This window comes from Streptopelia decaocto (assembly GCF_964273445.1).
Source record: "Streptopelia decaocto genome assembly, chromosome: 18".
Classification (NCBI taxonomy): Eukaryota; Metazoa; Chordata; class Aves; order Columbiformes; family Columbidae; genus Streptopelia; species Streptopelia decaocto.
The window spans coordinates 11,130,825-11,144,609 of record NC_138673.1 but is presented as its reverse complement, the minus strand read 5'-3'; the positions used below and the strand labels follow the sequence as shown (position 1 = coordinate 11,144,609).

Below are 13,785 nucleotides of genomic sequence, written 5' to 3'. Positions count from 1 at the left end.
GCGGGGGCCTGGGCCCGGGCCGGCACCTCCCGGGACGCGGTTCAAACCTGCTCCTGGCAACCGCCGCCGCAGGGGCCGCCGGGAAGCGGCCGCAGCGCCGCGGAACTACGGTGGCCGGCGCGGAGCGCGCCTTTCCCGCCGCCGCCATGGGCTGGGAGGAGAAGCAGGTCCGCGGGTACCCCGAGTTCGTGCAGACGGCGCAGCGCTACCATGGCCGGCCCATCTTCGCGCTCTTCTGCGGCGACAAGGATGCCGAGGGCAGGAGCTGGTGCCCGGACTGCGTGACCGGTGAGTCCCGCGGGGCGCCCCCTTCTCCCTGCGCCCCGGCAGAGCGGGCTCGGTGCCCCTGGGGTCCCGGCGCCGCTCGGCCCGCCGGGCGGCCCTGCCCGCGGGTACGCGCTGCCTTTCCCGCTTGCCGGAGGAAGCTGGAGGGGGCCCGTGCGCTTCTTGGAACGCCGGGATGTGCTCCTGGGCAGAGCGGCCTCACCACATCCCGCCTCCGTTACCGGGGACCGCGGGGACCGGGCGCTGGCTGCCGCCCCAGCGAACCGCCCGTGCCGCGCTTGCTCTGCCGCCGCACTCACCGAACGGCACTAACGCAAGGCGGACACCCAGCAAACAATTAGATGTGGATCTTAGGGTCAGTTCCTTCCCCTCAGGAGGCAGGAGTGACCTGCCAGCCGGGATCTGGCAGCAGGCTGTGAAGGCGGTTCCTCAGAAAACACTGCACCGAGCTCTCCTGATCGTATATGCCCGAGTGCGTATGGCAGCCGCGTGCCGCTGTTCTGGGGGGCTTTCATACAAATAGGAGATTCGGCTTTTTCTTACTTGTTAAAACAGAAATTGACCTTTACTCAAAGGCCAGGCTCTTCAACATTGAACATGGAGAAAGCCTTTGGATAACCAGATGGAACAAAATACAGATCTCTGCCTGAAGCAGACGAAACGTTAATTGTCGATCTTGGTGGTCAAAGTAAATCCGTGTGATTCTGTAGCACAGTAACAGTACTAACTACTAACAGATTTTTAAAATTACTCCCTAGCTGAACCGGTTGTGAGGAAGGAACTTCACAACATGCCTGATGAGTCTGTATTCATCTACTGCCTAGTAGGAGACAGAGCCTAGTAAGTAACTGCTTTAATAGCAACAGCTGATATAACTTTGCTATTCATGGACTGGAAGTTAACTAAACTGTCAGAACAACTTGCTGAACTGCCCTTTTCTGCTAGGAATGAAGCAAAATTTTGAGTTTTGAGGTCTACACTATCCCTAACATCAGCTACCTGCATGCATGCTTGTTCTGAGAAGTGGGCTGGGCAAGTGTGAGCAAAGACCTTTGAATTATCCTTTTGAAGGAATTTTAACAGGCTAACTTCAAACCGCACCTCTATGAACTGTACTAAACTCCTTCCTCCTGAACAGCTGGAAGGATCCCAACAATGAATTCAGGAAGAACCTGAAATTAACAGGAGTGCCTACACTACTTAAATATGGAACAGTAAGTGGTTTATTTTATGTTCTGGATCTACAGGCATTCAGATGGGAAAGCAGCAGGAACTTACAGCTGTAAATTAATCACTCATGCATGGTTTCCGATACCCTCTCCTTTAACAAGAGCAGACAACTGGAACAGCTGTTCTGCTCCCACCCATGCACTCTTTCTGGCTCAGAGAGAATCACTCTGCTTTCTGTATAATGTTGTCTATAATATAGTAAAGAAAATGTGTACCCTTAGCACATAGTGGTTAAGGGGTAGAGAAGATACTTAACCACATATTGTTACCTCCCTGACTTGCAGCTCCTCAAATTTTAAAAAATCCAAATGCTGAATTGTGGGAGTGAAATAAGGTTACATGCAGTGTTCTCTTGATTCAAACAGACTACAGTTCAAGTTCTAACTTGTGCATATTGTTTAAATTAGCCATTACTTTATTTGCAATGCCTCTTCCAAGGCCAGAAAACCCTCAGGCATTTTTTAATTATTCTTACCCTTGTCTGCTCCACCCCACCCTCCCTGGACAAACAATGGTTGGCATGGCTCATGTTGGTATGTGCCAATGGATCCAGGGGGTAACATTCTTTGAATCGCCTCTGAAACATTTTAACTTCTCTTTCAGCCTCAGAAGCTGGTTGAAGAAGAATGTTTCAAAGCAGATCTGGTGCGCATGTTGTTTACTGAAGACTAAATCCTCCAGTAGTCAATCATTTACAAAGACATTAAACTCAAGTAATTTGCAATGTCCTTTCAAGGAATCCTAAACCTCTTAAAAACTTTAATAGTTAATTACTTCAGACTAGTCAAGATGTTATTAAATTCTAGGTCCAAACCTTCCAGTGAAATCCTCCAACAAAAAAACCTGTATCTTTCCTTCCATGTTCAAATAAATTTAACTTTGCAAACAGTCTCTTTTCGAAGATGCTGAGCTCATGTTCTGAACTGAGAGAGCACCCTACAGTTACTGAAGAGTAAGACTTAAGTGCTAAATTAGATCTTTAATAGTGAGAAAGGGGGGTGTGAGAGCAGGAGATACAGAAAAATCTGCTTATTCTTCCTAAATCTGAATTTACATAGCTACTGAATCCGTTAAGATAAAATTTCAGCACCAGAGATGTTTAATGGTTTATCTGTTCAGTCTAAGTATGGTAAATGCTGACAGTCCTGGTGTCACTGATCACGTTAAGGGTTAACAGTTGCGGTACCTGCTCCTACAAGGATAAATATAACAAGAATGCTGCATAAATACAATCTAAAATATGAAAATTAAATCCCTGACAGCTGCTGAATGCAGCACAAATACAATCCAAAATATGAAAATTAAATCCCTGGCAGCTGGAAATCAGTGTTCTTACAATAAAAACTATACAGGAATAAATGTCAAATGCTTCTCCAATACTGCAAGCATTTACACCTTTTTTGTACCACAAATTGTTTTCACTACATGTACTTTAGAGAAGCCGAAGAGCCACTATTTCACTGGCAGAAAACCAATATTAAAGTAAGCTCGCTTTAATGGGATAGATACGGCTACAGTCTCTCTGCTTCTGTTGCATATCTGCAAAGTTCATTACTACTTATCTCTGCTCCACTCCTGGGATCCTTGTCTGCTCACACCGATTTCTATCTCTAAAGCATGCTATAAGGACAACTGTGTGAGGCTCCCAGCAACAATCAGTACCAGGTGAACAGAAATGATAATAACACAGCTTGGTTTCAAGGCAAACATCCACATTTTAGATTTTGTACAATATCATCACTCCGACTTTGCTCATCCTGCAGTTGCAGAAGCAGTACATGAGGGAGCTCTTAGCTGCACTTTAAGACATTTATTCTCCAGGGAAAATGCCTCCTAAAAACAGACTTCGGAGCTACACATTTTGTTAGATACCTAAATGGCAGTGTCCTCAAAACTATGTTTTGTTTTCAAAATCAAGATGAACCAATAAGTACAGTAAGTAATCCTCTTACAAGATTTTCCACGCTACAAAATAAACTGCAGAAGTAGGTATTTATCAGTCTTGTCTCTTTAAAAAAGTTGATGAAAGAAAAAAAAGCCCACCCATCACCTGATAGAAATTACATGTACACACACCCAGAGTGAAACCTACAAGAGTTCTTCCCCTCCTGTAAATAGTTCAGCAGACACAAAGGACACCTCTAGCGTCACTCTCCCGAACGCTTTTCATTTCACAGAGGCGTTGTTCTGCTGCTGCTGCTCTGCAAGTGCTTGCTGGAGGCGCATTCTTTTCCGCGAATAGTGCTGCCAGTGAAGAATCTGTTGCTCGTCAATAAATTTAGCACACTGAGCATTTACCAGTTCTTTGCGGAAATGTTCATACTGGAGCAGCTCTAGCATATGCAAACATTGAGGATACCTGGATTAAAAATAAACATACTTTAAAAGGTACACTAAAACTGGAGTCTTCAATAATTCTTCAGTTTTATTTTAGTTTTGTCATGTATGTGTTTTACTCAAGTATTGAATCATGTAAGGCTGTACATATTCCACAGGCTGTACCTTAACAACTTCAGTATTAGGCTAGGAAACAAGGAGCCCAATAGCAGTTTATAAATGGATATACACGCTTGCTTGGAGTAGCTTTTCTAACGGCTAGATTTTACTAAAACAAATACATAACAATACCTGTTTGAGAGCTCATTTAAAGAGCATAACCAAGAACTGTTTTCCTAAAATTTGAAGGAGTTTGCACACTCACAAACATGCCAAGTCACTCTAACAATGTACTCACTGGGCCTAACTGAAGCAGTTTTGTACCATAATGTTCAATAGCTTTATTTTAAACAAATGCTAAAGTGCAGATACAGGCTGCAAAAGGAAGATTCCATGCATGACTCATGAAAGACAAGTTTTATAATTTTTTCTATTCTTGCTACATCTGGCACTGGAAACAGGAAAATCTGTGTTGCAGACAAGCACAGTGGGGAGGACAAAGGTAAGGGTACAGGCAGAAGTCAAATACAGACAGGCTACAGTACAACACACAAGAGAAGGTGAACATCAAATCATTAACACGCAGAAAACTAAGTGACTTTAACACTTACTTCAGGTATTTTGCATATTCAGGTTCTTTCCAATAAAGTAAATATTTAAGATAATTTACAAAAGCTTTGTCTTTGAAGTAGCCTCTTTGTGCAAGAACTGAAATAAAATCACAAAGGAATTGTCAGTTACGGATGTGTGAAAAAAATCTGCCAAACTTGGAGAACATATAATCACAAAACTATTCAAAGAGGCACTTCAGTTAAAACTATCACTGCAATCAAATGTTGATAATTCAGAATGAAAAAAACACAGAAGAATATACTATGTCAAGATATTAGGCATAACAGACTGGTCTCTCCCTTATAGCAGGTATTTTTCATTCAACTGCAAAGAAGAGAACAGCTTCTTAAATATGAAATTTTGACTGTAGCATCAAAATTGGCAGGGAATTAAACACCTGAAACTACTATTAACATTAGTAAAAGTCTATTTTCAGCTAAACAAATACTGTGAACTTGACATTACTTTTTAACTACAGACTTGCACTTATTTTGTTCTCCACCAGACAGGCGCGTATCTTCTCCATTTCAACCAGTAAAACATTCCACATCTGGAAAAACCCGCCTGCGAGAGATCCAGACACTCTGAAGTACTTACAGACAACCCTTAAGCTGTGAAAGACCCGGTCCCTTCTCTTTGTTCAGCCCTCTCTCTTTTTAACGTTACCAGTAACAATAAACACCATTAGACTATATTTAATTCTCAGGATCGTGATATTTCCAGTACTCACAGTTGAGGTAATTTGGATTTGCCAGACACTGCACAAACTCCAACTCCAGCTGGAACCGAAGTCGATTTCCTGTATCATCTGATACATGGAAGAATTAGTGAGAATTGGACTCAGACAACAGATCGGAAAGTAATTTTCTCGGTTTGAGCCAGACAAATAGAGATAACATGTTTAAATAGGATAAAATAATAATAATAAACATAATAAACATAATAAACAGAGATTCATTTAGCAAAGCCTTCATCGCACGAATCAGCACCGGGCCCGCATTATTAAACACCGTGGTGTGTGGTTTTTTGTTTGGTTTGGGGTTGTTCTGTTCTTTTTTTAAGCCAAGCAATGCAAAGAACGGCAGAACGCCCCGGGCCTGTGCGGCAGGACCGGCGGCCTCTCGCGCGGGCCCCGGACCCGCGACCCGAGCGCCCGCGGCAGCGGCCGCCGCTCACCTGCGTCCATGGCGGCCGCGCGAGATGGCGGCGGGCGGAAACCGGCGGCGGACGGAAACCGGCGGCGCGGCACCGAGGCACGCTGGGAAGGCGGCGGTTGCCCGGCAACAGGCCGGGCCGCGGCTCCTCGCTCGGGGCCACCGGGGGCGGGGAGGGGGAGGAGCCTCAGGGAGGAGGAGCCGCTGGGGGAGGAGGAGCCGCGGGGGGGAGGAGCCTCGGAGGTGGGGGAGGAGCCGCGGAGGGGAGGAGCCGCGGGGGGGAGGAGCCCCAGAGGGAGGAGGAGCCGCGAGGGGGGAGGAGCCGCGGGGGGGAGGAGCCGCGGGGGGGAGGAGCCCCGGAGGGAGGAGCCGCGGTGGGGAGGAGCCGCGGGGGGAGGGGAGGAGCCGCGGGGAGGAGGAGCCGCGAGGGGGGAGGAGCCCCCGGGGGGGAGGAGGAGCCGCGGGGGGCGGGGCCGCTGGGGGCGGAGCCGGGGCGGGCGGGGTCCCGTTCTCCGTCCGCGGAGCGCGGAGGGCGCGGCGCGGCCCGTGCCGCCCTTTGCTCGGAGCGGCCGCTTTCCCTCGGTAGCGAGAGCTCCGTGAAAATTTCCGTTCATCATCCTGGCAGGATTTCTCATCAGTTTTACATACTGATGTTAATCCCTTGGGCGAACGCTGATTATTTCACGAGGGAAACGCACACTGCTCAGAGGAGGTTTTTTCCCCATAACAATATTAAACAGAAACATCTCGATAAAATACACAGGAATTTGGATTTCGACTGCAACAGGCATCATACGTTTTGCACTGAAACATTGCAAAGTTGGCTGGAAGAAAAGCTTTAAGAACTACTAATTTCATATAAAACAAGCGCTCTGTACTTAAAAATCAGACAAAAATGATTACTTGACATTTTGATCTCTGCATGACCCATAGTAAGAGTCTACTGCTTTTCTAACTACGAAATATTTTAGTTTAGAATTCAATATAAGTGATTTTAAAATCGCTTTATTAAAGCTAGGCTGTGCCAACAGAAATGAAAATAAGCCAAGTAAACACCTGACCAGCAGCACTTAGGAAATTCGCTTTCCCGTGGAGGTTTTTGTCACGTGTGAGACTCGGGGTCCCGCTGGAGCCCCCTCCCGGCCCTGGGTCTGTGCGCAGAGCAGCCGCGCGGCGCCCCCAGCGCGGCGCCCCCACCGCGCGGCGACCCCCCCCAGCGCGGCGCCCCCCCCGCGCGGCGCCCCCCCAGCGCGGCGCCCCCCCCAGCGCGGCGCCCCCCCCAGCGCGGCGCCCCCCCCAGCGCGGCGCCCCCAGCGGCTCCGGGCGGGAGCTCCTCGGTGCCTCCGCGGCGCGGCCGCCGCCGTCCTGGGCCCTGACGCCGCTCGAGGGGCTCGTTTCTGTTGCAGATCTTTGCATTTACGTTTTTAGCATTTCTGCCATTAGTGAATCATCAGTCCTCCAGGTTTTGCAGGGAGACTTTATGGTCCAGGTCTGAACTGTTCATGCTTTAACATCAAAGATTTAGAGATGCACAATGTGAGTAAACAGCCTTTTGAAGAAAATTAATGTTGGAGTAATTATTTGTTCTGTCATGTGAGGAAGCTTTCACTCTATAGGCAATTTGTTTCCAAACCCATTAGAAGGTACCTTCAGCATCAATGTTCTAGTCATGGTTTTCCCCAGATCGATAAAAGCTTGAACTGTGAAGGATAAAAATGTATGATCTTGTGTTTGTATTTCCAGAACATTCCTTTTAACTTTCTACTGGGCAAGCCACTGTCGATCACTTCCAGAGCAGGAGGAAATTGAGATTCAGGTCCAAAATACTAAACTATGTTGGTTGTGGGGTTTTTTGTTTGCTTTGGTTGGGTTTTTTGTGTGTGTTTGGTTGGTTTTGGTTTTTTCCTTTCTGCATATTGGACAGAGATTTGAGCTTGGACTTTGTTCTGTTTTTCACAGCAACTTCACCATGAGCCAAGTAGATTTCAGTCATCGTCCGCACTGAATTCCTCATTCACGAAAGACTTGTGTGAGTGGAAGCAGTTAACAAACAAACGCTCCGCGCAGCAGCGCAGAACCGCGGCTGCGGCAGCGGGCGGGAGAGGAGCTCCCGGGGCTGCGGGGCTGTCCCGCAGGCTGCGGTTCTGCCGTGTGCCACACACCAGGTTTTCAAAACTGGGCTGAAACGAAAGCCCCGCTGGTTTAGCTCTGTCAAGGCAGTTCAGGTTCACCGCTACAGCAGCCGCGTCACCAGGCACTCGTGTGGCCGTGTCACCAGGCACTCGTGTGGCCGTGTCACTCGTGTGGCCGTGTCACTCGTGCGGCCGTGTCACCAGGCACTCGTGCGGCCGTGTCACTCGTGGGGCCGTGTCACTTGTGCGGCACCGCACACAGACCCACCCGAAACACCACTGATGTTTTTCCTTGGTGTTTTCCCTTTCTTCCCCCCCACTTTTTTTTTAAGTGATTTACTATTTTCACTTGAACTATTTTCCGCATCTTAGTTAGCAATTTTCTGTAATATAATACTATTTTTTCCTATGCAGTGTGATTTTTTTTTCCCTGGAAATTGGGTTATAAAAACCATCTAAAAAGGATTTATGCATACTTTTCCTTAATAAAATAGGGTTGGTTTTTTTTAGACGAGGTTTAGTGGTTGTGGAATACTACCACTGCTGCACCAAAACACAAGTCCCTCCCCAGTAAACACAGAGTTTGGGCTAAAAGTGGAGATCAAACAGCGCCGCGTGTCCGCGTTGCTATTCTGGAATGCGATTTCCATCTCGAGACTGAATCCAGAGAGCGAATCCTAAGAAAGGAATAAATTACTATGTAGGTTTGCTAGAGTTAAGTCAAACATCTCAATCCTTGGCCATCAAAACTAGGAACAAAATTGAAAGTCAGGATTATATTATAATAACTAAGAACATTCTCTAGGAACAGTGGGATTCTCTCCCGGTTCCAGTGGTCGGTTCAGCCGAGCTCTGGAGCGTGCGCTGGCACGTCGGCCGAGCAGGAGCCGCGCGCGGTGACACCCGCTGTCCCCTCGCAGGGGCTGAGCCGCGTCCTGTTGGTCAAATAGCTGTGTCTGGAACCTTATTTTCCTGAGACATTTTGAAAAGTTTGCTAAAATTATAGCATTTATATATAAAAGAGAAAACTTATCTAACTAATAGAAATAGATATTTACTACCTTAAGCAAATTAAGGTGTTGAAAATTGAAAACTGCATTAAAAAAATAACACGTGGCTCCAGTAGTAATTACAGATGGTAACTAAGTGACAAAGAATTTTAAATTCTATATAATAATAGTAGCAAGTTCTATATTTAGGAAAACCACAGACACCAGGACACTGAAAGGTCTTTCCACCCCCACGAAGGACACGACGCTCCTCCCAACACCCGGTATTTGGCCTCAGCACGGGGGTTTCAGCCTCTTTTTCCAGCTGCCACACAGAACTTCGGACTCTTTTTAATATTCAATGGAGTATCCCCCATCTTTCCAAAAAAGGTCTCTCCTTCAATAGATGAGATATCATAAACGCACTTGATTCTTTGGAGGCCTTGGAGATTCCATTTCAAACGGATACGAAGATGTCTCAGGTAGATAAAGATCTTGCATGTTCACGTCTATGACTTCATTCAGAGTTGCTCCTGAGGGCTTGAGGGTGGAAACCATTCTCTTCTAGCGAGCCTTGTCATTCTCGGTCACCTGCAGCGTTGGCCACACTGCCCACCTGTCACTGACAGAAATAAAACTTTAGCTAGATATGCCTTCCACTTATTTAAGCTTAAAATTTACACCCGTGGGTTTCAGAGAACATGAGAAGCTATAGGCCAGGTTCTGGCATGTTTAGTTATGCTGATCAGTACCGCGCTGACCGTGACGCTTTTCAGGCAATGTGATGGTTTATGGTGAAAATACAAAATAACATCTTCAGTGGCGCAGAGACGCAGCCAGTAAACGGAGCCGCGTCTGGGATGCGAAGGCGTTGGGACACAGGAGAAGGCAAAGTCTTGTCTAAGTGCCATTAGACCTCCGGGCGGACCGATGCGGTGACACGGTGCAAAGGCTCTGTCTGTGACATCGGGGCGCCGTGCATTTGCCTCAGGGGGAGGAGGAGACCCAGCAAGGCTCCACAATGGAAAACTGATCAAGAGAAACAGTGAGTATTTTATACCCAATGATTGGAACCCAAGACATCCCTTTTTGTTCATACATTTACCCATCTGCTTTAGAATAGACTGCAAACTTGTACTGACATGGATAATGACACCTTAAAGGATTCTACCCATAGAACGCAAGACGGAATTCTGCAGACTGGAGAGCATCCTGCTTCAAATACGGTTAAATAACAGAGAACAAAGTATGCATTATGTTATATTTATAACAAGCCAGTACAAAGTCTGCAATTTTTTTACTCCAATGTTATAATTGTAATTAAATAGAAACAAGATCATAGTTATCAGAGACTGAAACAGTTGTCAGAACATATTTAATTAAAGGCTTAACTGTTCACCGAGTTCTATTTTCTGGGGCCGGGAAGCTGGCAGGTGCCGTGGTTTCAGAGCCTCTGGCAGTCGCGGGAGAGCCGCCTTCCTCACGAACACCAGGTGATGAGCTGGAAACCAGGTCGAGGGGTGTAAAAATGCCTAAAAGGCTGCGACTTAGCGCCGCTGCTGGAACGTGTACTCACATGACTGTGGTACCCCCGAAACTGCGGGGTACGCTCACATAGCCTACAGGTGAGGACATTTTTCTTGGGAATCATAAGAATAGACCAACAGCTCTGCCAGCCGACACGGCAGCGTATTCCTCCCAGGAGGCTGTTCTGGGCTGGTGTGTTTGGTTTTAACTAAAACACAGGGAAGTTTGCTGCCAGTGCCGCTGAGAACGGGGCCCTGGGAGCAGCCTCGTCCTCCGGCGGAGCCGGCGAGCCGCGCGCAGAGCCAACGCACCTTTGGATGTCTGGGTTCAGTTTGCTGAGCTCTGTCCGTACCAGACGCCAGGTCGGCTCCTTTTGTAACTGGCACAAAGTTAATGCTGGGCTGCTGCTTTTTTATTTTTCCTATTTCTGAACATAAGCGGCAGAAACGAGCAGCGGGTACTTGGGTATCGCTCACGGCTGCTCTCAAACAGAGCTCCTGTGCAGCCAACGAGGCTGAGGCCTCAGGTCTTTCCAGAAGCTTCCAGTGAGAGGGCTGGCGTAATGGGCTGCAGAAAGAAAGCTGGTGGTAAATATTCTACTTGCTCATCCCCAAATGGGCCAAACTGCTGGAACCTGAGCTGCCAGCTCAGGTCTGCAGGAGCTTCAGGCTTGCCCTGGCAAATCAGGGGTCTCAAAACCAAGAAACACTAGTTATGTGGAGAGCCAGACTTCAAAACGTTGGGCTTGTAGGTGCTACCTTAATGCTAGTGATAACAGAGCAGGGAAATACGTACCGATGTACAGCACTGATTCAGGCTCGAGGCTGACCTTCCCAGGTATAAACCGGATGAGCAGCTGGAGTTTATACAAGCCTGCCAGTTCATGTCAGCTAAGGATCAATTAACAATTAAAATTATAATAGTTACAAAAGTTATAATAAAAATGAGTAATGTTAATTCAGTCACTGGGGATAAATAGAAAAACCAAATAATTTCTTTCTAGTTTTTATACCAGCATCTCGACCGCCTGGCTTAAGAAAATTAAGGGGGGGGGGGAAAATCACATTCTCCTATTCTTGCACACAATCATCTGCCTATACTGGAAACAGCACCGCAGCTGCTTTCACAGATAAAGAAAGCTGGAAGTGCATGGTTTCCAATAATTAAAATATGATTAGCAAGACTCTTTGCTACTGGCAAGTAAAGCTCTGAATACCCTGTTCACTCACCACAACCTCACCCATTCATAATGAAAATAACTTCAATTCTTGGTCGTTGCACAGGTGGTGCACAAATAGTCACGGTTTCCTGGATGCCTACATAGATTTGTGGCAGGACTATAAACGCCTCTTCAGCTGCAGCGGCCGGCGCTGGCGGCCAGGGCTGCGGCACCCGGGCGGGCGGACGGGCCGGCTGCTGGGAGCGAACCGAGCTCGGCCTCCCGGCAGCGGGCAGCGCTGGCGGCCAGGGCTGCGGCGCCCGGGCGGGCGGACGGGCCGGCTGCTGGGAGCGAACCGAGCTCGGCCTCCCGGCAGCGGGCAGCGCTGGCGGCCAGGGCTGCGGCGCCCGGGCGGGCGGACGGGCCGGCTGCTGGGAGCGAACCGAGCTCGGCCTCCCGGCAGCGGGCAGCGCTCGGCTGCGCCTGACACGTGAACCTCACTCGTGTGAAGTAACCTGGAGCTCGTTATTAGTGACACGCCAGTAAAAAGCACATCTTCACATGTTACTTGCATTACAATCAAATTTATTTCCATAATGCAAGTTAAAATTTTAATTAAAGTATTTTGAGCCTGGTGGCCATAAAAACACCGTTTATTTGGGGTGGTGTCTTCAAGCTCTCTTGGTTCCTTGCTTATGTCTTACAATCAAGGATAACTTTGTTAGCTGTTTTCCGGAGTTCAGTGAAAACAGCCTTTGTTTTTCCATCTGTTCCTTCACTCTTCTCCGCCAGGAGGCGAAGGTGATTTCACAGAGAAAGGGGGTACGGTTGAGCAAGCGCCCAGCTGGGACCCCGGCCCGCCTGGCAGCCCACGCAGCAGCCACCGCCGGCCGGGTCTGCGCCGCGCCGCTCTGCTCGGCCGCCGGGCAGCCCGACGGTTACCCCGTTATTCCTGGAGGGCGCTTTGCTGGCGCAGTCACCGTTAGAGCCAGCAAGACAGAAAAGCAGAGAGGCTCTTAGCACGATTTGACCCTGGGCAGCAACGATCTCCATAACAAATGCCCTGTGACCGACATTAACAGACACCTGTGCATTTCACTGGAGACACACATCTTGACTTTATGGCCATCTTGCATGGTATTGCTTGCTTTTCTTTCTTGTCTTTATAAACACGCTCCCCTCTGATACACCTCAGTGTGCAACTTCATAGCTCCTGCTTCTCTAGGAACATCTCCATAGCCAGCCCGGGTCTTCACAGCATTTTTCCCAGGTGCAAACAACAGAAAAACCACAACCCAAAGCACTTACCGTTTGTGATGTCCATGTCCTAAGTGTTCCTCGGGCAGAGAATCCTGCGCTCTTCCCTGAGCTCGATCTCTCGTGCGGCCTCCAGCTCATGGTGGGTCAGTGCCGGGAAGGGAAGGGAAGGGAAGGGAAGGGAAGGGAAGGGAAGGGAAGGGAAGGGAAGGGAAGGGAAGGGAAGGGAAGGGAAGGGAAGGGGCCCCGCACGGCCGAGCGGCCGCTGCAGCGGGACACGCGAACGCCTGAGGGGTCCTTCAGGACACCTGCGCCTCATTAACTCCCAGAGTGCTGGTCGTTATCAACTTAAGTCACACCCCTCCCCTGTACGGGCGAGACAAAACGGTGCAGCGAAACAGAAATAATCTTTGTTTAACTGGCAGATTTTGTTAACTTTGTTTCTGGTGGAAAATTTGATCTTTAACTGGCTTGCTAAAATATTTGCTAAGACCCAACCCATGTTATTGTTCACAAAGAACAGTTCACAAATGAAAATACAACAAACTCGTTTCAGAGTCTGAAACATTCAGTTCTTTTAAGAGCATGGTTTGTCTATAAAAGTAGTGTTTTATGAGCCCTGTAATGAGGCGTCTGAAACAGCTTATGAACATTAATTGAAGATCTTTGTGCCAAATAAGGCTAGAGAGTAATTTCACGTGGGTAAATAAAGTACTGAAGTAAACATGGGGAGGATAACACCTTTTTACTTACAGAAGAAATAGTCTTTCTTATGACCAGAGTTCCCAGTCCACTTTTACGCCATAATGAATGGGCAACTATTGACATAGTGGCCCAGGGAAAGCTAAATGGCCAGAAATAGTTCCGGTACAGCCAGCTCTGTTCACGGAGCCGCGGAGGGTCCCGCGGGGCCGCCCAGCGCCGCGGGTGCGCCCGGCCGGGCCGCCGGGGACACGCGGGACACACCTTCCCGAGGGCTCCCGCCGGAAAACGCAGCCACGAGT

At 48.3% G+C, this 13,785-nt stretch overlaps 2 protein-coding genes and 1 long non-coding RNA gene across 3 annotated transcripts; 2 read left to right on the top strand and 1 right to left on the bottom strand.

The window, feature by feature from the left end:
• The first annotated feature begins 61 nt into the window (after positions 1 to 61).
• Positions 62 to 2,403, top strand: TXNDC17 (thioredoxin domain containing 17). Its single transcript, XM_082068758.1, has 4 exons — positions 62 to 288; positions 1,044 to 1,125; positions 1,424 to 1,499; positions 2,119 to 2,403. Exons 1-4 carry the CDS (start codon positions 147 to 149, stop codon positions 2,185 to 2,187), a joined length of 369 nt encoding a protein of 122 aa, XP_081924884.1. The 5' UTR covers positions 62 to 146; the 3' UTR covers positions 2,188 to 2,403.
• A 339-nt stretch (positions 2,404 to 2,742) lies between these two features.
• Positions 2,743 to 5,878, bottom strand: MED31 (mediator complex subunit 31). The gene is made up of 4 exons (XM_082068757.1): positions 5,740 to 5,878; positions 5,294 to 5,371; positions 4,563 to 4,659; positions 2,743 to 3,874 (listed from the first exon to the last, which is right to left on the bottom strand). Exons 1-4 carry the CDS (start codon positions 5,747 to 5,749, stop codon positions 3,682 to 3,684), a joined length of 378 nt encoding a protein of 125 aa, XP_081924883.1. The 5' UTR covers positions 5,750 to 5,878; the 3' UTR covers positions 2,743 to 3,681.
• Positions 5,879 to 9,492: 3,614 nt separating this feature from the next.
• Positions 9,493 to 11,792, top strand: LOC309447751. The gene is made up of 3 exons (XR_014185667.1): positions 9,493 to 9,883; positions 10,265 to 10,463; positions 11,649 to 11,792. It is a non-coding gene; the product is annotated as an uncharacterized lncRNA (long non-coding RNA).
• The last annotated feature ends 1,993 nt before the right edge of the window (positions 11,793 to 13,785 follow it).